This window comes from Phascolarctos cinereus, unplaced genomic scaffold (genome assembly GCF_003287225.1).
Source record: "Phascolarctos cinereus isolate Bilbo 61053 unplaced genomic scaffold, phaCin_HiC Scaffold_2;HRSCAF=192, whole genome shotgun sequence".
NCBI classification, from domain to species: Eukaryota; Metazoa; Chordata; class Mammalia; order Diprotodontia; family Phascolarctidae; genus Phascolarctos; species Phascolarctos cinereus.
Genome location: NW_027555625.1, coordinates 328,794,498 through 328,821,837, shown reverse-complemented (window position 1 = coordinate 328,821,837; position 27,340 = coordinate 328,794,498). Strand labels below are relative to the sequence as shown.

The following is a 27,340-nucleotide window of genomic DNA, read 5'->3' as shown; positions in this document are numbered from 1 at the left end:
GGCATAAGCTACGAGACGGAATGCATTTTACTCCTTAACAGATACATTAAAATCCTGGGAGATAGATGAGAGGGCAGAGTGCCAATGGATATCAACGGCCACCATATACCTGGGTTCTAACAACTTTAGAGGACTCTGTCCTAAACTGTCCTCTCTTCCTAACTTCTCTGTAGTAAAGGGTATTACCATCCTCTTAGCCAACCACGATTGCAACCTTGATGTCATCCTCAATTTCTCAGTCTCACCCTCCTCCATTCCACTCCCCCCCCAATCTAATCTGTTGCCAAGGCTCATATATTTTACCTTAGTAACATCTCTGGTATATGCCCCCTACTCTTTTCTGATACTGTCATCACCCTGGGGGGCAGACCCTCATCTCCTCACATCTGCAATATTGCAATAGCCTGCTGGTCTCCCCACTCCATTCCATTTTCTACTCCCCTGACAAAGCGACCTTCCTGTTTTGTTTTTTTTTTAGGCAATTGGGGTTAAGTGGCTTGCCCAGGGTCACACAGCTAGTGAGTCAAAGTGACCTTCCTAAAGAACAAGTCTGACTATGTCACCCCCCATTCAATAAACGCTAACAACTCCCTAGCACCTCCAGGATCAAATATAATTCTTTACTTAGAATTCAAAATCCTTTATAACCTGCTCCCTCTCTCCCTTTCCAGGCTTCTCGTACCTTACTCACTTCCATGTACTCTGTGATCCAGTGTCTCTGCCCTAGCACAAGACCCTTCATCTTCGGGCATTTTCTCTGGCTGTCCTCCACGCCTGGAATGCTCTCCCTCGCCTCACATCTCCTGGCTTTCTTCAAGCCCCAGCTAAAGGCTTCTACAGGAAGCCTCTCCCAATCCCCCTTAATTCTAGTGCCTTCCCTCTGTTGATTGTCTCCAATTTGTCCTGCCTAGATCTTGTTTGCATGTTGTCTCCTTCATTAGACTGTGAGCTCCTTGAGGGCAGAACCAACCATCTTTTGCCTTTCTTCGGATCTCAGCACAGTGCAGGTGTTTAATATCTAACGATTAAGGGTAAAACAACTGACTGCACGCTCCTACAGCACCACCTTGTGATTTATAAAAGGTGGTTCATTACAGTTTTCTTTTTTTTCTCTCTTTTGACCTCGTAAAAAAAAAATTTTTTTTGCGAGTCTATTTGGTATAGTTTCCTGTACCAAATTTCTGTTTGACTAAAACTTTTTTTGTTCTTCCTTTTTTGTTGCTTTTAGGCTTCACTATCAGTTCAAAAATTTGTTGTTCCTATGGAGATTCAATTCTTCAATAGAACAGCTACATTTCATTCCCTTCTACTTTTATGCTTTTGTTTCTAAATTTATGCCACTGCTGTGTTGCATTGCTTGTTACTACTGGACTGTTGTGTGAACAAGAATTCCAATTAATCATAGTGCTGTGTGCAATTTAAGCAGAGAGCTCAGCAGAATGGATGCAACATGTTTGAAACACTGGCATAAAGCGAACTTGGAGCCCCCCAGGGCTAGTTTTAAGGGTACCCTATTGATGTTGATGACAAGGGTCCTGAAAGCAGCATATATGGTGCTGTGAACAACTTGGGGAGATGCGGAGGACTTATTAAAGCCCTGCTTATGTTCTGCAAATTAGTGGAATTAGTGGTGCATTCCAGCATTCCTAGAGAGATGAGTTGTTGGAAATACCCAGAAACTGATCACTAGATCTTCCACTGAGGATAAGAAGTTGCTTAAAGTCTGAAACCTCGTGGGAAGAGAAAGATTGTCTATAGATAGACTGGAATGCCTTTGGGGGAGAGGGGGAAGAGACTGGTAGCTTTTCTCACAGCAGCAAGAGATGGACATTAGAATATATTCTTACTGGTGCTGCCGACTCACTACCCCCCCCCCCCAAAGCTAAGAAGCTTCTCAGGGAAAACCCCACACCCTACCAGAGGAGGAATCATTTGAGTCCTAGGTAAGACAAGCCAGTGAGATACTGTGGTACCTACTCGGGACTGATGTGGATAAGACCAATTTAGAAAAGTCTTCAAGGTCCAGAATTTAATCTCAAACTTGGTCTGAATCACAGACCACAATGCGGGAACACTTGCAAAGATTAGACAGGCAATATGGTGGAGCAGTGACTCTGTAGGGAGGCTATGTCCAGTTCATTAATACCTAATAACATAAAAGGGGAAAACCCTCTTTGATTTTGTGCTATTTATGGACAGGCTTCACTGGAAGCTGGGAGTTAGATGATGATGAAGAGATGGATGCTCTGACCCAAATGAGCCATGATTTGCTAGGTGACAATCTATCAGTGCACCCAGCTTGCCCTGAAGGGAAAAAAAGTAGATTGCATATGACCACTGGCTGTAGAGATCAGAATGATTTGAAGAGAAGACAGAGAATGGGAAAGAGGATTGCAATGAAGAAAAATGCCTTCAACTGGCTCCGAAACACCTTGTCTCATATAGGCCATAGAGGACAAGTGAGAAACCATCCCTATCACCCCGACTCCAAGGCAGATGTACATAGAAAGTCTGCTGATACATAGAATGATGAATTGAATGGCCTATACCAGAAAGACAAAGGGCGGCGGTAACAGAAAACATGGCAGCCTGAACGAAGCTAGACCACCAGCAGCAGGATGGGTGGTAGCTGAAGGCAGGGAGAACTGTGTTACTCAATGGTGTCAAAACTCAAATAGAAAGAGATCTCTGCCCACAGCATTGACTTAGAAAACCACAAATTAGCATTATCTAGGACATGTATTTTTATTTATTTTGTTAAACATTTTTCAATTACATTTTAATATGGTTCTGCACTTGAAGTATTTTGGACTGCCTAAGGGCCTGTGAGTTTGACGTCTCCGGTCTAGATAGACATGGACATGCTGAATAGACACGAGAGGCAAATGGAACCCTGGTTTAGCAGAAGCTGATGAAATGGCAATGGGGTTGGGAAGAGGGTGCTACCCAGATTCCAGAGAACCTAAGGAGTGTTTCCCCTACAACCATTCCCGAGTTCATCCCACTTGGAAGGAATCCTGGACTTGAAAACTTGTGTTAGACATCTACTAGCTGTGTGACCATGAGCAAAGTCACTTAACCTTAGGTACCTCATCTTCCTCAGCTGTGTAATGAGAAGGATGGCCTCCAAGGTCCCTTCCAACTCTAAATCCATGATTCTATGACTTAACTGACCTGGTGAACATTCCCAAAGTGTCAGCATTGATCAAGACCAATTACTGCCTATTCAAAATATTAACAGAATAAAGGAGGCAATGACCCAGGTCACAATCCATGTGGCCCCTTTACCTTGGCAACAGTGCATCCAAAGGAAGTTGAATTTGGTGACTCTTCAGTGTCTGAGGAACAGAGGGATTATTTAAGGAGGAGACAGCATAGTGTGTCCTCACTGCAGGAGCAGGATGCGGTGCGTGCTCATGGAGCACGCAACCCAACTTACTGTTTCAAGAGCCTTCTCAGAAAGCTGCCCTCTATGAGACAGAAGACCTTAAAAACCATCTGACCGCGTTGATCATGTTAGTCAATAGCATCATTATGGCATCCTGTAGCTCACATACCTCCTCCAAAATGGTGGGACAGAAGAAGACTAGAAAGATCCAGATGTGTGTACACTCTTGGACTTCTGAATGAGAGAAGAAAAGTAGACCAGTCTACCATGCTACTACCATGCTACAAATTTAAGATGCCTTGGACTATCTGCCAGGTAAGCCACTGGTTTTCACTCCTGTGCAAAGGATATATTATTAGAATCCCAGTGGCAGGAGGAGACAGCCTTCGTGTGCCTAACAAGAGTCTTTAGGTCATCTATGACTTTTCAATAGCTTATGGAGAAGGTGGTTGGGAACATGACCTACCTAGAGGTCTTGGTGTACCTAGAGGGTATCATCATCTTTGGGAAGACTTCTGGAAGAATGTGAAAAAATGAAACAAGAGTGTCACATCAGCTGGAAGATGTTGTCCTGAAGCTGTCAACAAACAAGTATCAGTTTTGCAACTCCTTTGTTTGGTATGTGTCTCCACAAGGAGTGAATTCTGACTCAGATTAGATAGAAACATTCATTAGCTGGCCACATCCACAGACCTTCAAGAGTTAAGAACTTTTCTAGGATTTGGTTACTATCAAAAATTTTGTGAACAAGGTATAGAGGTATAGGTACAAGTATAGAAGAAATGTGTCCTGGAGACTGAGGTCCTTTTTTTTCTTCTAGGCAATGGGGTTAAGTGACTTGCCCAGGGTCACACAGCTAGTAAGTGTTATGTATCTGAGGTAGGATTTGAACTCAGGACCTCCTGGATCCAGGGCTGGTGCTCCATCCACTGTGCCATCTAGCTGCCACCAGACTGAGGTCTTAATAGAAGTCTCAAAGGAATCACCACTTAGCATTTCCAGTGGTTACACACAATGCTACAAGAATGATGTTACAGGCTTAACTCCATACCTGTTGATATTTGGGGTCACAGTTGCATATAAATCTGTCATTGGAATCTCACAGAAGACATACTCTCAACCTGGCTGAAGGAGGCCTCCCACCCAAGTTGTGGCCTCAGCTCTGAAAACTTCTGATGGCTATGGCACTCAAGTTCTCTTTCAAGTATTTCAGCAAGGGGACAGAATTAAGAAATCTTGGTGTATCGGGTAACACTTATGCTATCAGACCCATAGAAAGCTTTCCCATACCAAGGCAGCTTGGATAAAGCGCTGGAGTCAGGGAGACCTACGCTGGAATTCTGCTCTTGATACTTGCTAGCTGGGTGACCCTGGACAAGTCACTTAACCTCTCAGCCTCAGTTTCCTCCTTTGTAAAATGGGGATGATGACAGCACCTATCTCCTAGCATTGTTATGAGGAAACGATGAGATGATAATATATGTAAATTGTTTTGCAAACTTCAAAGTGTTATATAAATGTCAGCAATTACTATTAGCTACTAACCAAGAAGATGGAAGGTTGGATACATGTCATTTAACATGACAGCTCCAAAGAGTGGTTAGACCCTGTGAAGAGCCATGATTATCTCTCTATGCACAGAAAAGGCCTTTGGCAAAGTGTAACACTCATTTGTGTTAAAAACCCTACAAAGTATAGGCATAGAGGGACCTCTGTTTAAGAGTATAAAAACCATCTACCTAAAACCACAGGCAAGCATCATTTGCAGTAGAGATACACTAGAACTCTTTCCAGTAAATACGGGAGTGAAACAAGGATGCCTACTCTAATCCACTGTTATTTGATACAGTTCTAGAAATGCTAGCAATAGCAATAAGGCAAGGGAAAGAAGTTGGGGCAGCTAGATGGTGCAGTGGATAAAGCACTGGTCCTGGAGTCAGGAGGACCTGAGTTCAAATCCGACCTCAGACACATAACACTTACTAGCTGTGTGACTTTGGGCAAGTCACTTAACCCCCATTGCCTCACCAAAAACAAAACAAAACAAAAAAAGACAAGAGAAAGAAGTTAAAGGCATAAAGACAGGTAAGAAGGAGATAAAACTATTACTAACTGCAGATGATATACTTAGAAAATCCTTGGTAATCAGCAAAGACACAGATAATATAACTTCAGCAAAGTTGCAGGCTACCAAATAAACCCTCAAAAATCAACTGCATGTCTACATAATAATTACAAAAACCCAAGAAGCAATAATAATAGGGAAATCCTATTCTAAATGACTACAAAACGCATAAAATATCTGGGGTCTGATCTACCAAAGCTCACAAAAGACTTGTATAGATTCAATGACAAAGTGCTCCTTAAAGAAATAAATAACAATTTAAATAGTCGGAGTAATATTCAGTGTTCATGGCTAGGTTGTGCCAATATAATAAAAATGACAATGCTACCAAAGTTAATTTACAAAATTACATTATAGATACTTTATAGAACTTGATAAAAATATTAACAAAATGCCATTTGGAAAAAAACAAAAGACCTAGAATATCAAGGTAAATGAAGAAAAGAAGTTGGGGCAAAGGGGTAATAGTACTTCTAGACTATATTATTATAAAGCAGCAGTCATCAAAACTGTCTGGTATTGGTTAAAAAAATAGAGAAGTGGATCAATGCAACAGACTAGACAAGGGTAAATCAGAAACAACAGAACTCAATAACCCAGTTTTTAATAAGGAGGCCCTGTGAAGAGATACATCACAACCACCTACTGCCCTACTGAGAAGTTGGGTTAGCAGGAGGACAAGAGTGATGGACAGTTAGTGAAGAAAAGAGTCTATTCTTCAATTATAGAGAGTCTCTCAGAGGAGGAGAGTAGCTTGGAAGTTAGCTGAGTTTAGGGGGCACCTCTCTCCAGAGGGAGGGAAGAGGGAGTCTAGTCCAGAAGAAGCCTCTTACCCAATATCCCAACTCTGCCAGAAGGCTACCAGGAAACTTGGAGACAGAATTAGCCACCTTGGGCCATCTACATGCTCAGGATAGGGACTGCAGGCCAGCAGGTCTGAGGATGCTAACATTCAGCCTGTGTATCCCACAAGTCATGGCTACAGTAGAAGTGCCAGGATTGTTGGGCTAGTGACCAAGCTAATTAATGATACTTCAAAAGCAATAGTGGGGGAGTGGTTCCCCATGTAGCTAGAAAGCATGTAATGTGTAACTTTGAAGACCTAGGTATTTGTTATGCAGTATGCTTATAACGCTGCATGATGCTTTGTTGACAAACATGCTGATATGCTAGTGCTCACAGGCTATTGTTATATGTGCCTATATTACTCCTACATCTGCCCTCTGTGACATGTATTAATTGCACACAACCCTGTGACAGAATGCTCTGTGTTATATATTTCATGACTTTTGTCCTTGGGCTATTGATTGTGGAGTTATCATAAATATTCTTTTTTTTTTTTAAACATGTACTCATGCTTGCTGCATCCAATTCTAATAGGTTAAAGGTAAAGGACCTGCATAAATACTATACAGGGTAGTTGAGATAATTACCTGTAGCTATGTCATGGCAAATTGATAGATGTTTATAATGTATGTATTGATAGATGCTTATAATGTATGCTTACAGGTGTCTCAAATGTACTTCACTGAATTTGTAGAAGTAACAACATTTTTCCACTGGAAGCAAGCAAAAGAATGCAACAGAAGGCAGTTTAACCCTTTGTCAGGCCACTGTCCATTAGACTGTAAGCTCCTTGAGGGCAGGGATTATCTTTTGCCTTTCTTTGTATACCTACCACTTAGCATAGTTCCTGGAACTTAGTAGGTGCTTAAAAAATTCTTATTGACTGACTGACATCCTGACATAGCTTCTATCTGTAAAGAAGACAGATGGATGGTGGTGATATTGGAATCATGCATGCACTTTTGAAGGAGGAGAGAAGAGAAACATGGGTTCCCATATCCAGGCTCCAAGCGAAGACACAAATTCTACTGGACCTAGCAACCTTAGAAGCTTTTAAGCATCAACACTTCCTAACAAAGGCAGGCTTCAAGGGTAGATAAAGTAGCAGACTTTAAAAGTAAAAGAAAGTATAGAAGTGGAAACAACACGGGAGTCACAGGATCCAAGTTCAAATCTCACTTCTGCCACTTCCTAACTGTGAGGTTGGGCAAGTTACTTGGGCCTCACTTATTAAATTACCAAATAATTTAAAACTAACAACCAATAACTATTTATTTAATCATCATCAATAATTAACATTAACAATTATTGCATACAATTATTGATAATTGACATTAATAATTATTAATATTGATTATTGTTTATTGATGATTATTTAATAATTAAAAATTAAAAATTCTTTAATAAATTACTCGCTGACTTCCTCACCTATTAAATGAGGGGGTTGGACTGGGTGGCTTCTAAGGCTTTTCCCTTCCAGTTCTAGGTCAATGGCCCTATGAGTAGAGACTGAGATAGATATAATAAGCAAGTTTCTGCTTGCTAACACAGGTATTCTTTGGCACTGGCTAAGGGCTTAAATAGCCTTTCATTTGCTTGAGTGAATAATATGGAGGCAAATGGCCCAAACCAACTATAGCAGAAAGGAAAGGGGTCTTCTGGATTTCAAGCCTCTTCCCTTACGGTGAATTAAGACTCACAGAATGAGTCCTAGGTGTCTCCCTACACCTTGTGCTGCATCTGGGAGCTGGGGCATTTATGGCCATATACTGTTTCTATTCTTAGGGGATTAAGACTTGGGCTTGGGAAAAAACAGATGCTAAACTGAATTTTCTTCCAGGAGCTGGACATGGGATTGAAGAGAATGTTTTTGTTGTTGTTCAGTTGTTTTTGACTTTCTGTGACCTCATTTTGGAGTTTTCTTGGCAAAGATACTAGAGTGGCTTGCCATTTCCTTCTCCAGCTCATTTTACAGATGAGGAAACTGAGGCCAACAAGGTTAAGGGACTTGCCCAAGATCACACAGCTAGTATATGTCTGAGGCCGGATTTAAACTTAGGAAGATGAGTCTTCCTGATTCCAAGCCCAGCACCTTCCTCACTGTGCCACCTCACTGCCCTTCAAATGGAATGTACATGCTGCCTATGTTTTAAGTGATTAACATTTCTGCTTTTATTGTTCCTTTTTTCCAGTTCGATTAAAACTGTTTACTAAATTAATGAACTTTTGTGGATGAAGGCAAGTGGAGTAAACAGTGTATGTGAGCAAGAGCTGAGAGATTCATTCCTTAATATGTTAAGAACCTGGGAGAAGGAGAACCCAGAAGGGAGAATCAGTAGATATGAACAGCCTTCACACAAATGTCTCCTGCTGATGGCCCTGGAGGACAAGGCAGCTGGCTTTTCACTCCTATGTCACTGCCAATGTTCATAATAATACTCTACTTTTCTCTTATATTTTCTGTTCCCTTCGAATCAGGTATACCCTTACATAGCCACATTCCATGAAAAACCATCCCAACAAGTTTCAATGATACCTAGAAGGTTGAATTTGTCTCCTTGTATGGATTTTTCCAGTTCACCATATTTATCATCTATAGTTTTCCTATAGATATCTGAGACCAGATAGATGTTTTAGTGCTAACTAGGTTCTTAGATATTATTTACCACAATATTGTACTGGCTCCAATATAGCTTGGCAGATTACATATAAACATATATGCATATATACTATATGTGTAATTTTTTCCCCTTTTCAGTTTAAAGCCCTCATGCTTAGATTTGCAAATTCCAGGCAAATATGTATTTTATTGGTCTCGTTAGGAATACTCCAATCCTGGCCAAGGGTCCATCATTCCTAATGGTGTAAGCCGTGGTCAAAATCTCGATTCTGTCCTCAGATACTATCTTAACCAGCTTTTTCACTTCCCAAACTGACCCTCCCTTGAAGCCCCCACCATCAATTTGGCAACTAGGATGAAAATACCACCGATGATCTTAAGGAATTCCATTTCTTACCTAGGACTTCATAATTCTGAAAACTGAACAAATGTACCTATTCACTGAAGCTATAAACACACATCCGGCACAGTGCAGTCTCACAATGCACTCAGTTACGGATGATTACGCTCATGTGCCACCATGTCAAACTGATGAGAATCAATGACAGGCAGGACCTGGACAGGGCTACTTGATACTTCTAGTACATGGGGACAATGGGTGACAGAGGGTTTAAACCTGAAGTAAGCCAATAGAATAGCATGAAATAGATGAAGCTTGGAGTATTCTTCAACTGTGTGACTTTCTGTGAAAAAACTATAGAGTTTCTCATGTGAGAAGTTTAATTTTGTTCCTAAAAAAATAAATTGTATTCTTTCTTCCCCCTTTCAGATTACTTCCATTCATTCTGTATATATTGTCTATGTACCTACTTATTTACATGCTGCCTCCCCCATTAGACTGTGAGCTCCTTGAGGACAAGGGCTGTTCTTGGCTTTCTTTGTATCCCAGTGTTTAACATAGTTCCTGGCACACAGTAAGCACTTTAAAAAAATGCCTGTTGACTGACCAATTAAAATCATTCTTGTGGGGGCTAGATTGCCAAAGACTAGGTTGGAGAAACAAGCATTCTAGAGAAGCTGGGGGTGGAAAGTGAGAAATGGGGAACACCCAGAGCCAGGCACAGTTTTATAAAAAAATAATCCCACCTCCTTCTCCTCCAACTCACACATAAGGTAATGAGATGGGAATGAAAGGGGAAGAGAATAAGTATTTATTAAGCACCTACTGTATGCCAGGCATTGTGCTAAGAACTTTGCAAATATTATCTCATTTGATTCTCAACAACCCAGGGAGACAGGTGCTATTTTATCCCCATATATTATCCCTACTTGAGGAAACTGAGGCAGACAGAGGTTAAGTAACTTGCCAAGGGTCACACAACTAGGAAGTGTTAGAGGCTGGATTTGAACTCAAGTCTTGCTGACTCTGGCCCAGTGCTCCATCCACTGTGCCACCTGGCTGAGAGTAGCTGGTCTGGGGCTGTGCAGCACTGTTTCATTATAGTTTCACAACAGATAAATCTACTCATATACATTCACGATAAACATTCTTGTCTACAGACACACTGCCACCCATGTGAACTCACTGTTCCTGCACACACAGGTACCATACCAGGCTGGCTACTCCATTCCTCGCTTTCAGGGGTGTCAGCAGTGGGCTCGGCATCTAGGCTCTTCCGTTCTTCTTGTTTCTCCTGTGGAAGATAAGCCTCTTCCCAGTTTCTAGGATGAAGTCTCTGCCCCAAATGAAATTTGTCAGCTTAGCCCCCTAGATGCACTTTCAAACATGTACTACCCAAAGAGCTTTGGACCAATGAGTAGCCACAGATAAGAAAACTGAGGCCTCAAACACATCCAGTGTGCTGGGCTCAGGCCAGGCTCCCAGCTGCTAGCATGGGAGCAAACTGGACAACACTTTCTCTCTTTATTCCTCCCCAATACCCCACCCTCACTTGTCCTTAGCACCCTCAAACCTCCAACACACACACTTCTCTCTCCCCTTCAGGAAAGAGCTGTGTGACTCAGTAGCCACTGCTACCCAGGCCCGTAATGTCCTCTTCCAACAGACTTTGCTGCTGCTGTTACTCAGGTGAGCCCAAGGACTCAGAGGATGCCCATCCTATAGACATCCCCATCTTCTCGCCAAGTCATGTTATCAGCGAACTGACAACAGGAGTGGCTCCAGCCCAACTGTCCCCACCCCCACTCCCCAGCCCATGGCCCCATACACAGCGAGGACTCTAATAAGTATCTTAACAAATGGACAAAGGCATGTGTGGCACTGGGGACCCTCTAGTCCCTGCCTGGGTCACCACCATCATCTTCTTCATCTCCCCAGACCTTTCTCCCTACCAGAGGTTCAGACTCGGATTCCTCCTCGGAAGGGCTCTGGTACTCCTTCCTCTTCCTCTTCTTCACAGGCTTCAGGAGCTCAGATGTATTGGTGCTGCCCCCCGAGTTCTCCACAATCACAGACCTGAAGGAAGAAAGAAGAAACAGGGAGACCTGAGGGAAATGAGGGTCTTATCTCTCTCCATAGCACCCACCCCAGGTCTCGAGTTCTTATCCCCTCAAAATACAGGCATCTGGGGCTGCCTTCCTACCCATCTCAACCAATTCCCTTCAGGATCCAGTGAACTGCATATCTACATGAATGAATGAATGAATGAATGAATGAATGGAAAAACATTTATTAAGAACTCACTACGTGCTAAGCACAGGGATACAAATACTTTGTAGACTTTTCCTGCTCTTGAGAAGTTTATGTTCCAAGAGAGAAGACCACACATATAAGGGAGAGGAGGCCAGAGGGGCCCTGGTTTCCTAACCGGTGAGCTGGGGGGTGATCCCTGGCTGATGACCTAGATGTTTGATGATGGCCCTGAAGAGCCTCCCACTCAACGAGGGGCTAAGGGCCAAGGGATCTCGTATTCCCCAGTCTGCGATGGGGGAGTCCTTTACCCCACTTCCAGGTCCCCATTCCTCTTACCGTTCTTTGAATTGTCGATGGCATTGCTCACTGCAGAAACCCCTGATTTGCCCTGATACATTCTGACGCCCACACATGTGGCAATGGCCCAAAGTTTCCTCATCTTGGCGCCCCTGAGGGCATTCTACATCAGGACCAAAGGATGTGAAGTGGTTAGTGTCCCATAGCTCCCGGCTCTATTCCTGGCCCTTGCATCTCTGCCTCCCTCCCTCCTCTAGGGTGAAAGGTGAATTTAGAGAGCTCTTGAATTCAATGACCCAAACTCCCCTTCTACCCACCCCACCCCAAACGTCCTGCTCCTGCCCTGAACCTCTGATTTAAGCCCAGGAGGATCCCAATGACAATGGATCCTAGGAAAAGAGAATCTGGACTCAGCCTTCCTGGGAAGAAACCCCACAAAAGCCCCCTGCTTAGGGGTAGACAGAGCCTCTATTCTCTTCTCTGGCCTGAGGCCCAGAACTCAGCCTGGGGAATGCCCTACCCTGTATCTGGGAGGCAGCATCACCACCACCCACTGGGCCCTGAGGGGCTCTGTCTGGGTCCGAGTCTTCCCGGAGCAGCTCTGGGGAGGTTATTTTGTCTGTGCCCACCACCTTCAGTGTCCCGTAGTCACTGATCCGCAGCTGGTGGAGAGAGAGGAGGGTAAGCCGACTCCAATCAGCCCTCTTCCCTCTTGTTCCAGGCCTAACAAAGGTAACAATCCCCCTTCTACCCTTCATGCTGGCAGAGGCCTTCAAGCAATGGAAGGCCTTGGGGGGATGGGGAGAAGGCCTAGAGGGGGCTCCATCACAGGGTCATAGCTCAGGGTTGGAAGGGACCTCAGAAGTAACCTAGACCAACCCCCTCATTTTAAAGATGTGGAAACAGAGAACCAGGGAGCCTAGGTGACCTGCTCACAGTTCTACCAGTGTTGTGTCAGAAGGGCACATTTGAACCCAGCTCCTCTAATTCCAATGCCAGCCTTCTTAACATTGTATCCCATTGATATCACACCATAGTGGGCTTAGCCACCTCCCTCAGAAAGGCCTCCAGCCTTCCCCACCACCATGGTGGCCGCCATGGTGGCTGAGGATACTTTCCTCCCATACTGACTGACCCACCCGTAGGTTGCTCCCAGGGAGGGAGGTTGCCCCATCCTTCCACTCCAGCACTCGGACAGTGTTGCCAGCCTGCCCTGAACTGAGTTGGGGGAGGACTGTGGCTGTGACAGGCTCGCTGCCTGGGACCCGCTCTGAGCCTCCTGCACGTGTGGACTCTCTGGGGAACCGTGGGATCTCTAAGGTGTTGGTGGGGAGGCTGATGGTTGTGGTGTTGGCTGAGAGAAGAACATAGACAGAGCATGAACAAGACACCAAAGATGTAAACTGACGTCCTAAGCCCCACTTCCTCCATGTCCCACCATATTCCCTCGTGCTGGGAGCTGGTGGGGACCATCACACAGGGTTGAAATACCATTTATCCCAGTCGCCTCTTGCCTACTAGACAAAGTCTGGGAAGAAAGGGTCCTCCAGACCTGGCCTAGAGATCTCTAGCCAGGATGCTTCCAGAGACTCAGGGAGCCCAAAGAGGATGAGCTCAAGTCATCCCAGGCCTGGCCTCCCAGATCCCTGGCCCTCTGGTAGAGCAGAGGCAAGAGAGGGTTTCCAGGAGCACTGGGACCCTGGGTATACTCAGGGAAGCCAGACAACATGGCTGGAATGCGCCTGTGTGGCTCCTCGACTGACTAGTGGGAGGTTCTTTCTGAGCTCCCACCCTGCCATGAGTCATTGGAGGACAAAGGAAAGGCAGTGATGGGGCCCCAGGCTGGCTGAGGACTTGGGGCCCAGGGGCACCTGGGATGATGAAGGTGGTGGCTGGTAGGTGGCCAGTGCTGTCGTTGGCAACCAGGTGGACGCTGACCTCCCCAGCAGCAGCGCCCTTCAAGGTCCTCAACATCTCCATCTCCACTCTCCCATCCATGGGCCACGCAAGGGCCCCACCAGCTACCTACACACAAGACCGCCAACAGAAAAGGGATGATTAGTTCAATGGAAAGCAGGCCCCAGAAGAGGTTTCAGCTCCAGAAAATGAGTTTCCCCAACAATGGGCCTGACTCATCCCTGTTGGCTCTTACCAAAGGTATATTTATCACAGCATGTTGGAGTTCAAGAAAAACTTATTCAACCTAGTGGTGTCCTGCCCCAAGAAGGCCCCCTGGCCTACCTGGGGAAAATCCACACAGGCCAGTTCTCTCGATCCCAGGCCTATCCAGCTCAAGCATCAGGCGACGTAGCAAAGGTGTGCATAGGGACCTTCAAAACTGTTTGGAAGATCCTGGGTCTTAGGAAAGAGGGAGAGGGTAGAAATCCATACCCATATTACAGAATTATAGTTGTATTGCTAGAAAGGACCTCGGAGGCATTGTATCCAACTCCCTCATTTTGTAGATAAGAAAACTGAGGCCCAGAGAGGCTAAATGATTTGTCCTAGGTGACATAGGTAAGAGAAAGTAGGATTTCAACTCTGTTCCTCTGACTCCAGAGTCAGTTTTCTCCCTTCTGTATCAGGAAAGAAGCATTGAATACTATTCAATATTCAATATTCAATCCAATAGAACAAAGACACTCACAGGAAGAATCTCTGATATAACTAGATGTGCTCAGACACCACGTAATTAGGAGCAAGGCACCCTGCTCTGAGGTTACATTTCAGGAGGGACACTGAAGAGCTGTAGCAAATCTAAAGGATAATGGTTAGGATGGGGAGGCAGGAGATCACATCACATTTAGGACTGGTTGAAGGAATGAGAACTGTTTAGCTGGAAGAGGACCAGACATAGGGCAGGGGTGGGGTTGGGGGAGATGGGGTGGGGGAGAAGGTAGATATGATCACACTCTTCCACAGCTCAAGGACTATTAAGACATAGAGGGATTCGATTTGTTCTGCACAGTCCCAAAGGGCAGATTGAGGACCAATGACGAAAATTACAGGGAAGCAGATGTCCATAAGGAATGTTTTTTTAAGCAATTAGAGCTGTCCAGCAATGGAACTTGGCTGCCTTATGTTACTTACTGCCTGTGTGACCCTGGCAAATGTAGAGGTTGTATTAAATGACCTTGGGGGTCTTTTCTAATTCTAACTCTATAGACCTATGGCTCTCCATTACAGACAGTCTTTGAGAAGGGGCTGCATGATTATCAGAGAAAGTGTAAAAAGGAAGCATGCTTTGGACCAGGTGGCCTCTGAGGGCTCCTCTAGGTTTAAGATTCCACCATGGTGGAGAGGATGAAAAGCCCTAAAACCAAGAGGGCTATACTTCAAGTCCCACCTCTGACAAATTCTGGTTGTGTGACCTTAGACATGTCAATGAACCTCTTAGTGCTGCAGACAACTTCTAAAGACTTTGTAAGTTGCAGAGAAGGTCCTTCTACCTGCTTTGTTAGAAGGAATTTTCTCATCTGGGAGTTCCTGATAACAATGAAATCATAGGTTTGACTTCTATGAAGTAATCTGCTCAGGGCTCCAGGGTGAAGGCCTTGGGCCAAGGCCTTTGTACCCTGAGATCTTCCTATGACATTCTCTCCTTCCCCACTGCCTGCCTAGCTGGCTATAAGTCGACAAGCATTGGGAAGAGAGTGACCAGTCTCCACTGATGACAACAGACTAGAGCTACACCAGCCCAGGCCAGGTAAGGTTAATCTCACCATGTTAGGAATAGGAGGCCAAGGAAGTCAATCCTTGTCTTACGTGTTTAAAAAATAGGCGCATCTAGGTAGTGCAATGGATAGAGCATCAGTCCTGGAGTCAGGAGGACCTAAATTCAAATCCGGCCTCAGACACACAATACTCACTAGCTGTGTGACTCTGGAGAAGTCACTTAACCCCAGTTGCCCTCATCAAAACAAAACAAAACAAAACCAACCCCCCCCAAAAACCAAACAAACCTCTAAACCCCAACAAACCCAAATCATTAACCTGAAGCCAAAAGACGTAGAAAGAAACTGAAATTTTTCCCCAAGAAAAGAAAGGCAGGTAGAAAGCACAGTGGATAGTGCCCTTGGGATAGTGAATAAGTGGACTTGGGAGACAGGAAGGCCTGAATTCAAATCCTATCTCAGTCACTTATTCTCTGTGTGATCCCTGGGCAAGTCACTAAACCGCTCCCAGACTTAGTTTCCTCATCTGTAAAATGGGGACAATAATAATAGCACCTTCCTTTCCAGGGTTATGACAGGACCAAACAAACAAACTTGTAATATACTTTATAAATTGTAAGTGTCAGCTATGTGGAATTCTGACTTCTACGCAGATCCTGATCAGCTCCTGGGGCACAAAAGACCCAGTAGGGAAGAAGGCCTGGCCCTGGCTGTTGAATGTTCCTGATTCAACTCTAACCTGGTCTCTAGGTTTCTAGGGAAGTAGCAGCAGCAGCAGCAGCATCCCTGGGGATGAGCCTTATCAGACTCAAGCAGCTACAAATCAGCAGGGACACTGTGTAGGACAGAACAGAAGAATAATTACCCTCAGGGAGAAAACCGTTCATTTTTTTAAGTGAATGGATTTTTTTCTAAGGCAGTTAGGTACTAGTTAACATTCTAGAAAGGCATTTAAGTATAAATGGTACATGGTACCATGAAAAGTAATTTGCTTTCCCAAACAAGCAGTTTAGATAAGTGTATTATAAACAGCTTTTCAGGTGGCAGAGTGGAACAGTGGAGAGAGAAGCCAGATTTGGAGTGAGAGGACTGAGTTCAAATTTCATCTATTCTACCACTTCAGTGTATGACCTGGGAAGTCACTTTCTTTTCTGAGTCTCAGTTTCTTCACCTATAAAATGACAAGGTTAGACCAAACGAACCCTTCCAGATCTAAATCTATGGTATTGTGATCTGGCAGTAACTCCATGAGCATTTATTAAGTGCCTACTACATGCTAAGCACCCTGTGACACCCGCGGGGAAACAAAGACAGAAATGAAACCCCCTGCCTCTAGTTTACCCTCTACTGGGGTGAACCAACATGTAGGCAGATAAATCAGTACAACATACATACAAAGGAATGGGGAGAGGGAAGTTGGGAGGGGAGAGACCTAAAAAACAGGGTGGGAAGGAACAAAGGTCATCAGCACTGTGGCATGTCCCTTAAAGGAGCTGGGGATGTTCAGAAAACGTCCAACAGCATCATTCAAGGGACAAGGCCTTTTCATCTGAAAAAAGGCCTTTTCATCCCTCTTCCAGCTGGGGAGGGGCAGCCTTTGGGGACAGCTGAGACTCTAGAGTCATGAAAGGGTGGTGGGGAGAAGAGAGAGTTGTTCACCAAATCCCAGATTCTTCAAGGGGACTCAACACAAACTTGAAAGAGGTAAATTTAGGACAAAGCAAAGGAAGTCTGACCATCCACATCAGGGAGTCAACTTATGGAACATGTTATCCCAAGAGGTGAGATAGGCTGTACAGATATAATTAGCTTTAAATAAATTCACAGAGGACAGATTTTTTTAAAAAATGGGAAGTTAGGAATCTTTGGCCATCTCTTTCCCCAACCCCCATTAGGCTGGCATAAAAATAAAATAAACAGACCCTTTTCTGCCAAGTGTCAGAGCTTTGACAGATACAGAATTCAAGGGTTCAGGAACCAGAAGCCTGATTTTGATGCATCAAGCAGGAACTCAATAAATAAGCATTAAAATGAATTCTTATTTATCTTTAATTCAGACCAGTAACAGAATCTGGGAATAAGTGAAATCAGGGAAGGCTTCCAGGAGGAAGTGGTGTCATACTTGGACCTGGAAGGAAGGCAAAGATTACAAACAATTGAGATGCGGGTGGGTTGGGCCACCCTTCATTCACATTACTCCCCTCCCAGGTACTCTAGGCGCCAGACCTGAGGTTCCCCTTTACTTTCCCATTTCCTTGCTCCCAGTTGCCTAAGTCTAGAAGGGCCTCTCCCAAACCACTCCAGTGCTGGAAATTACTTTAAAGCTCAATTCTAGGAAGCCTTCCCTGGTACCCTGACTGCGTTCTGTCCTAAGATCTCACAAAACATTTTGCTTGCACCTCTCACGCCTTTATCATCTATTATTTGCTGTTATTTTGTATTCTAGTTATTAGTATCATAGATTCAGTGCTGTAACAGACCTTTGGGGACCTCAAGTCCACCTACTCATTTTACATTGGTAGAAATTAAGGCTTTGAGGTTAGGTGACATAATCAAGGTCACAGAGCAAATGGCAGACCCTAGGATTCGAACCCATGTTGCTTGAATCCAAATTCAGTATTTTTTCCCCCACTGCAGCCTACCTGCCATATTTGTGTATTTATCACACATGACTATGGTTTACAAAGTAACAATCTTTTGGAGCCTCAGTTTCTTCATCTGTAAAATGGGAGTGATAACAGCATTTCCCCCCTCAACCAGTGTCGTGAAGTATTTTATATAACAGGTTTTAAGCCTGGAGGACCTATATAAATATTATAATTATAAGTATTGAAATATGAGCTCCAGAGGCACAGCAGTGTCCCTGTTTTCTCTAAACTTTGTATCTCCTCCACAGCCTGTTTAATAAATGTTTAATGAATTGAATTGTCTCCCCCAGTAGGCTGTGGGCACTCACAATGCAGTGATAGTGTCCTAACGCAGATGGGGGACCATAGTTCCCAAGGTTTCCGGGACAGTCCGGATTTGAAGAAAAGAAAGTTTACTTTGATCTTCTTACAGAAGAGATAGGCATGTATCAGGATTTGGTTGAGAAAATACTGTCCCTTTACCTACAGGACTCTTCCACCTGCTGACAAGGCCAAGGCCACACAGCAGGGGCACAGGAAAGCTCTTTGCTGATGGGGATGGGCGGGGTGGGGTGGGGTGGCCCTTCAAGCCTGGCCGTGGACAGGCCCCAAACCTCTGCTCTGCTCTTATCGCTCAGCATACGTCTGGTCCTCTCCTCAGTCCCTCCCATTTCTATCCCTCTCTCCCCTGAAAACATCAGGGACCCTTCCCCTTCTTCTCCCCTCCCCTCCTCCCTCCCCAGGAAAAAGGGCGATCCCTGCAAACTTCCACTCCTGCAGGCTCCCGGCCCTCCTTCAGCACCTCCGGCCGCGCTCCACCCAGCGCGCTCTGCGGGGACAGCTCCCGAGCCGTGCCGGCGCCCCGGGCTCATCTCCAGGCTCGGCAGCCCTCGCCCACCCGGAGCCACCGCCCCCGCCCCCCGCCTTTGCAGCCCTGGCTCCGAGACGTTGTCATCCCGAAACCACTTTACTTTTTTTAAAACATCAAAATGGCGGAATTCTTTTTATTCCTGTCCCCCCCCGCCCCCGACACAGATCTCATTTTCCTTTCCCAGAAAAAAAAAATCAATGAAAGGAAAAAAAGTTTGGGAAATGACCCATTTTCCAGAAAAGGAAAAATCTGCCCTCTCCGGCCCCTTCCTCCTCTGCATTAATTAAAACTCTTAATGGGTTGCATTAAAAAAAAAAACCCAACACACCCAAACTCTCCCAGGTTAGCCAGAAAACGCCCCAAAAACGGGCCCAGCCCCCCCTCCACTTCCTGCCCCGCGAGGCAGCCAAACCCACTTCCACAGGGATTTTCTCGAACATCTTCATCCCCCCCCCCTTGCATAAGACGTGCCCACGGAAGGCGGTCCACTTGGCCGAGGCCGGAGTGGGGGCTGCTCAAAAACCCCTGCCCTGCCACGCAAAAGGGGAGCCGAGGCCCGGGAGCCCGAGAAGCCCCTCCGCGAGCTGCATTTTGATGATTTAAAGAGGTTTATAAATTACTTTCTTATCTGATTCCTTACCTACAATAACCAGCCTGTGGTCACTGAACGCGGAGCCTGCGGCTTCCCAGGCTGGGCGCGCGCCTGCGCGCACGGGGGGCGGACCCGCCTCCTCTGCAGAAACGTACGGGCGAGAAATTGACAAGCGAAGCATATTTAATATACACTGAGCTGGGGTGGGGGCCCAGCACAGCGCGGAACCCCCGCCTTCAGCCTGGGCTATTTGCAAAACGTAAACCTTCCATTAGAACGAAGGGGCCAATAGAAAAGATGGGCATCAGTTCAGGTGTCGGGGTGACGAGACCAGAGAGATTGCAAAGCGTATTTCAGTTCAGATTAGGAGTGGGGGTGGGAGCTGGGGGCGACCACCTGGAGTGCACGTTAAAGGAGCCTCCAAACCTGCGTCACGGCCTGCTGGCCAGAGCAACCTGTGGTCTAAGACGCTTAGAACGCGGCTGTCTGGATGTATGGATGGGTACACGGGGGCCAGGCACACAGAGTGGTGAGCTGAGTTTGAGCTGCTCCATACCGGTTTCATTACACTGCACTGGGACAGTGGAAGAGCTCGGACGCCCAACGCCTGGTTTATCTAGACAATGTATGCTGATCTCCCCTCCCCCCAACCCAGGAGAGTTGGGCGGATAGCTGTGGCCTCCCCTTCCTTGCCCCTCCAGCTTGAAGCCACAAACCCATGATCTTTTTTAGCTGCCCAGCTCAAAAGCCCGGTACAAAGTAGTTAACTCTCTAGACTGCTACCCCACGCCCTGCTGGAGAGGGAGGGTCCTGAAAATTGTACTCTTCAGGATCAGGAAAGAGTTGGGGGTGTCAGGCCTGGAGAGGGAAGGCTTGAGGTGGGGGCGGGTGGGAAATGATCACAGTCTTCAGGACCAAATACCTGAAGGTTGTTATGTGAAAGAGGGACTAGATTTTTTTCTGCATGAGGATGGCTGTGGGGAAAGAGTTAACAGAGAGATAAATTTTGTAATTTTCAGACCTTGCCGCAGGCCATTCAAAACACCTTGTCCTGTCTGGGACCTCACCTTAGCTCTCCTCAAAATGCCTAGAGGCCCATCAGCGGCTGTTCTTATTTACCTTGGGCCCCGGACCAATTCCAACCCTTGCCAGCATCTCTTCTCCTAACCTTCCTTCCCTCTCTGATTCTCTAAGGCCATCTGTCTCTTCAGCCCTCCCTATCCCCTACACTACTGGCAAACCATAGTACTCTTCGGTCCATTCACCGCTCTGAAACTCAGCGTCCTCATGTGCAAAATGAGGCAATAATCTTTGCACTGCCACCCTCGAAAAATAATGTGAGGATCAAATTAGTCCATATATAAAAAACATTTTCTGTTCATAAAGTGTTATATGAAACGAGATCATTATTCACCCACATGTGCCTTATAGCACCCAGCACACTGACTTACACATAGGTTCTCAATATTTATCAAGTGAATGAATCATGATAGTTATAGGATGACAGAGCTGTGAGATGCTTTCAACAACATTTAGTCTAACCCTGCTTCCACTGCTGGACTGGGGAAGAAAGAAGCCTAGGGAAGTCACTTGCCCAAGGTCACATAGCATTTTGGTGGCAGAACTTGGGCTAGAACCCAGGTCTCCTGATTCCCAGTCCAATGGTCTTTTCTCTATACTACATTGCAAATTGGATGACAACAACCTTTTAATATAGGATCATAGCTGGGCATGCTAACCTATTCCTGTAGTCCCTACTTCTCGGGAGGCTGAGGCTAATGAATCACAAGAGTTCTGGAGTTCCGAGCTATAGAAGGGCTAAAGCTGGGGTGTCTGCACTGAGTCCTGCATCAATATGATGAGCTTCTAAGGAGGGGCAGGCTGGCATAGGCAGTGGTTGGAAAAACAGAGCAGATTAAAGCTTCCTTGCTGATCAGTATCAGAATCAGGCCTTTGAGTGGCCACCACTGTACTTCCAACAGGGATGGAAAGACTCAGTATCATCATCATCATCATCATCATCATCATCATCAATTTAGAGCTAGAAGAGACCTAAGGAGCCATTTAGTTCAACCTCTTATTTCATAGATGAGGAAAAGGAGGTTAAATAACATACTTCAAGTCACACAGATTGTAAATGACAAAGGAGGGTTCTGAACGCAGGTCCAGAGATTTTTGCCTTCACTTCTCATCCTCCTACAGAAGTTGTGCTGGTTTGGGAGATTCCATTTGGTAAAAAGGTTCAAAAAATGGAATTCTACCAAATGGAAAGGCAGTTCTGGGAGAGGGTCATGATGGCCACAGGATTTTGGGGATTGACGGCTCAAAACGGGAAAAAGGGAACAGACCAGATTGGCAGATTGGTCCAGGGAGGAACAAAGCATGTTGGGGATAGAGTCCGGACCACTCTGTGCTGGTTTAAAATCTGGCTTCATCAACAGCTTTTATATTTAAGTGACATATCACACCCATAATATGGTGCTGCCAAACTTTTATTATTTCTGATAAAGTGGCACTACTGCACACAGATTCATCTCCAGGGAATAATGGCAAATGGAGTAATTGCTCTGGGCTGGTGTAAGGAAGCCATATTTCTGGTGTATTTGGAGTCAGGAAATTATATACTGTAGATATAAACTAAGTAGGTGTCATTTTTACCCATAGGACACGTGCAGTGGAATTGGAGCCCACAGCTTTAGAAGGAAAGAATGGTGGGGTGAGCTTCTCACTGCTATAATCTCACAGGCCTGGGGCCCTGGCCTGATTTCCAGGTGAAACTAGCTAAGATTAGGAAGCTTATCACTAGCTCCAGACATTTCTATTGATAACTCTGTAGTGGTTTTATACAGAGGTTTACTCTGCCTCAGAATAGAAAGCCTTTATTAAAATACAGAGGTGACTTAGAGTTTGAAGAGAGCCACAGCTACCAGGGACATCAGACACCAGCTCTCTCATTTTTACAGATGAGGAAACTGAGGCCCAGGAAGTGACTTGCCCAAGGTCACAGAGACAGTAAGAGGGAAAGGCAATATTTGAACCCAGATCTTTTGACTACAGAGCCAGTGTTCCTTCTAATGTACTATGTAAGAAGGGCAAGCTGTCTCACCTAGGAGATACCATGAGTGGCAACAAGATAAATTCATGGACCTAATAATAATAATGCTAGCTTTTACATAACACTTTAACATTTGTGAAGTACTTTACAAATATTATCTCATTTTATCCTCACAATACCCTTGAGAGGTAGTTGCTATTATTATCATCCCCATATTTTACAGATGAGGAAACTGAGGCATAAAGAGATTATGTGACTTGCCCAAGGCCATACAACTTGTATCTGAGGCTGAGTTGGAACTCAGTTCTTCCTGGCTCTAGGTCCAGTGCTCTATCCATCGTGCCATCTCACAGACTCCAGGAAAAGCAGATCAGTAGAGAAAGAAAAAGAGAAGGGATAGAGATTCCTACCAGAATGAATAGAATGTGTTTGTTCCCAAATCACCCAGTGACCCAGCTTGGATCCCAGGTCCCACTGGAAGTTATTCAGAGCTCCTTAGGAGACTTGCAATGTTGCTGAGACCAGAAAACAGTGACTCAAAGAGACAGGAAGTGTGTGTGTGTGTGTGTGTGTGTGTGTGTGTGTGTGTGTGTGTGTGTGTGTGTGTGTGTGTGTGTGACTCTCGAGCACATGCTCATGTGTAAAAAGGACCTGAAATATTCACCTACGTGCATATATAAAGGGTGCAGGGACTTTTTGCTGTGGCCAGTAGGATTGCAGGATGAAGGGCATCAGCTTCACCTGTTGCACTCCAGTGTTAATGTCTCCTTGAGGCTTGTTGAAATGAGGTGATTTGCATGGTTGAGCACTAGCTGCTGTGATGGACTTTGAAAAAGTAAATGGGCAGTTGTGCATACATTTATTCCCAGGCTCAGAAAGACTCAGTAGGAAGTGTAGATCACGTGTATGGTGGCAGAGGAGAGAAGCTCCAAGCCTGTACTCTGAGTCAAGGAGAAGAAATGAATTTATTTAGCCTGAGTCAGCTAGGAGTGAGGACATTGGAATTTTGGGGGCTGGGTAGGAAGGAGGTGTGGTGTAAATGAATAAGAAAGATCTTGACATCTGAGCAATCTTTTTGTGTGACAGTCAAGAGTGGTGTATATAGACATGACTAATAAAAGAATTAAAAATGTGTGGGCAGCTAGGTGGTGAAGTGAATAGAACTCTGGCCTTGGAGTCAGGAGGACCTGAGTTCAAATCTAGCCTCAGACACTTAACACTTACTAGCTGTGTGATCTTAGGAAAGTCACTTAATCCTGACTGCCTCACCAAAAAAAAAAATGTGTTAATAAGCCTTGGGCTTGTTGACTAAGAGTCATATAAGATTAAGAGTCTTATAAGAGTCATAATCCCTTTGAGGAGGAAATAGTAAGCAGACAACTTCAGTAAACAGCAACTAGATGGTGCTGGGAATAGAGAGCTGGGCCTGGGGTCATTAAGACCTGCGTTCAAATCCAGCTGCTGACACTTAACAGCTCTGTGACCCTGGACAAGTCACTTAAATCTCTTTCTGCCTCAGTCTCCTCACCTGTAAAAGGGGGATTATAATAGTACCTATTTCACAGGGTTGTTGTGAAGATCAACTGAGATATTTGTAAAGTACTTAGCACAATGCCTGGCACATAGTAGGCACTATAAAAATATTAGCTATTATTATTTTTAATAGCAATTCAGAAAAGAAGCAGTGAATGGCAGTTTGGAAGGCACAGGGAGGCACTGCATCAAATGATAAAGGTGACATAGAGTAGCAACAGCAAGGAAAGCTGCAGGGCCAAACTGGAGAGACGTCGCACAGTTTCCCTACCTTGGAGTACACATTACTAGGGGAACTGTTCACTTTCCCACTATCATGAGAATCTCCTGAATTTTTTGCTATCTCAGGTTCAGCATGGGATATTTTTGGTAATAAAAATTATGCAAGTATAGCTCCAGCCCCCATTTGGCACATTCTCAGAGCAAGCAAGAACCATCGATAAAATTGTAGATCATTTAACTGAGACAGACTAGAAAAGTAAAGAACAAAGAAAATAAAGCAATCAACTCACTCTCAGTGGGCTCCTCCACCCCACCTACACAAAAAGGATACAATCTCTCACAGTGGGAAGGAAAACAATTTTGAGAAAATCTCCAAAGTGAAGTACCAAATGCCCTTGGTGATGTCCCAAAGTGTCCCTTGTTCCTCTCTGCTGCCATTATTCATTCACGTCCTGCTTTCTGCTGCAATTCTCTCACACCAAAGCTAACACTCACTGTTTTTCCACTGAATTGTTACTGACATTTCTTTTTGTGGTTGCTTCTTCCTCAGGGGAGTATTATGACTTGGTGAGATCATCCTGGGTTAAAGTGCCTGCAAGCTAATCGATATATTCCTAGCTCTTCCATACTTGGCTAGTACACAAAAGAATTCCTCTCAAGCAATTGTTGAGACCTTTCTCTCTCATCCTCTTCCCTTCATAGAAACATTGCGGTCCTTACTCCTAGCTGGGTCAGGATGAATAAATTCCCTTTATATCATTCCTAGTTGAGAGGGTGGAGCTGCTGCTCTCCTCTGGTCTTGTAATTGTGTGTGACCCTGGGCAAGTCACTTAACCCTATCTGCCTCAGTTTCCTCATCTGTAAAATGAGCCAGAGAAAGAAAGGGCAAACCTCTCCAGTATCTTTGCCAAGAAAACCCAAAATAGAGACACAGAGTCAGACACGACCAAAAAAACGACTGAACAAATGTACCAGGCAACTTACAAATAGTATCCCTTTTGATCCTCACAACAGCCTTGGGACCTGAGCTGCCTCTCCTCTTCCTTCACTAAGCCTTTCTGATGCTGGGGCTAAACACATACATCACTTTTCATTTATCCTTCCATTTCTCATCAACATACCTTAGGCAGCTAGTGCTTATACCACAAAATTGTCCAGAAGCTTAGTAATGGGGGTACTTAGTAGGAGGACAGAAAGAGCTAGTGACCTTTGTCCTGCATTCCTGCCACCATAGGGAAAAACCCCCCAGTCTTCCTTACACATACCAGAGGCTGTAACTGCTTCACAGGTTGACCCAAGACCCCAGGGACTCTCCGCCTGCCCCATTCACCCACCTGTACCTTGAGAAGCTCTTTTCTATTTTAAGCTGTCTCTTTTAAACAGACTCAGGAGTTGGAGAATGGTGTAATTTACCTTAGAGAGAGCCCTAGACATTCACACTACAGATAACAGATAACCCAAAAAAGATTTATATTTGACTTTCAATCTGTTCCTAATTAGTCTCCTGGCTTCTGGGCTCTCCCTTTTCCAAATTACGTTCTACAAAGTTGTCAAATAATGTTCGAAAAGACATAGATCTGGTGGTGTCACTCCTCTGGTCAAAAAACCTTCAGTGGCTCCCTATTGCCTCTAGGATAAAATGCCACCTCCTGCTTAGTCTGACATTTAAGTACTCTTCATTATGATTCTACTTCCCTTCAATCTAGGCAGGTAATAGAGCTCTGGACCTGGAGTCAGGAAGACCAGAGTCCAAATCCAGCCTCAGACACTTACCAGCTGTGACCCTGGGCAAATCACTTTACCTCTGTCTGCCTCAATCCACTGGAGAAGGAAATGGCCAACCACTCCAGCATCTTTGCAAAAGAAAACCCCATGGACAGCACTGGAGTGCTATGGTCCATGGGGTCATGAAGAGTCAGGCATGAATAAACAAGAAATCACTTAGCCTCTGTTTGCCTCAGTTTCCTCTACTCTAAAACGGAAATAATAACAGTATCTACTTCCCAGGGCTGTTGTCAGGATCAAAAGGGATAATATTTGTAAGTTGCCTGGCACATTTGTTCAGTCATTTTTTGGTCGTGTCCGACTCTGTGTCTCTGGGCTTTTCTTAGCAAAGTTACCAGAGTGGTTTGCCCTTTCCTTCTCTAGCTCATTTTACAGATGAGGAAACTGAGGCAAACAGGGTTAAGTGACTTGTCCACAGTCACAGAGCTGGTACACAGCTAGAACATGTCAGAGGCCGGATTTAAACTCAGGAAGATGAGTCTTCGTAACTCCAGGCCCGGCACTTGTCAACCTCTAGAAGTTTGGTCTAAAAGAGGCAAAAAGGAATTAGGTTGTTGTATATGTGCTATTTATTCTCTTTAAGCTAGAGAAAATATACACATATGGGAGTCAAAATAATTCTGAACTCAAAGAAAGGTCAGTTAGAGGAGACTTTTATCCATACAGTAAGAATCCTTTACCTAACTCAGGATGTCTGTGTCAGCCAAAATTATAGCTTCCATATCTGTCACCCATAAACATTGGAGTATCATAAAACATGGATGTCATATCAGGACAGTATCCATAAAATATCAAGAAAAGTCCCATTATTCAAGATAGTGTCGGGTTCGAGGCACCTGGTCCTTATCAGTCATAACAGACGAATGCTCCTGGTCAGCTTCATCTGGCTGACACAGAAAGGGGCATTTTGGGTTCACTCAGAGAGCATGCAACACATTATGGTGGGCTAACTCAAAAAGTCTTTCTCCTGATTGGCCAGTCCAGGTTTTTGGCTTTTTTCTGGTGATGGGGGGCTCAAGCTGGTTCACACTCTATCCACTGCCCCTACTTGCTTGTTTCCTTCCTGCAATCTTCCCCCTCCCCAGCTGTCCAGTGGGAGGTATTGTGAAGAG

At 44.9% G+C, this 27,340-nt stretch overlaps 1 protein-coding gene across 5 annotated transcripts in view; it reads right to left on the bottom strand.

The window, feature by feature from the left end:
- L3MBTL1 (L3MBTL histone methyl-lysine binding protein 1) overlaps positions 1 to 19,747 on the bottom strand; it is a 71,793-nt gene extending 52,046 nt beyond the window's left edge. For all 5 annotated transcript variants that reach the window (XM_078150273.1, XM_078150275.1, XM_078150276.1 and 2 more), the window contains exons 1-7: positions 19,682 to 19,747; positions 13,741 to 13,894; positions 13,009 to 13,223; positions 12,390 to 12,531; positions 11,909 to 12,032; positions 11,272 to 11,395; positions 10,532 to 10,613 (exon numbers count right to left, since the gene is read on the bottom strand). In XM_078150273.1, coding sequence (XP_078006399.1) covers positions 10,532 to 10,613; positions 11,272 to 11,395; positions 11,909 to 12,032; positions 12,390 to 12,531; positions 13,009 to 13,223; positions 13,741 to 13,867 — 814 coding nt within the window. In that variant the 5' untranslated portion in view covers positions 13,868 to 13,894; positions 19,682 to 19,747. The remainder of the gene's footprint in view (positions 1 to 10,531; positions 10,614 to 11,271; positions 11,396 to 11,908; positions 12,033 to 12,389; positions 12,532 to 13,008; positions 13,224 to 13,740; positions 13,895 to 19,681) is intronic.
- Between the last annotated feature and the right edge of the window lie 7,593 nt (positions 19,748 to 27,340).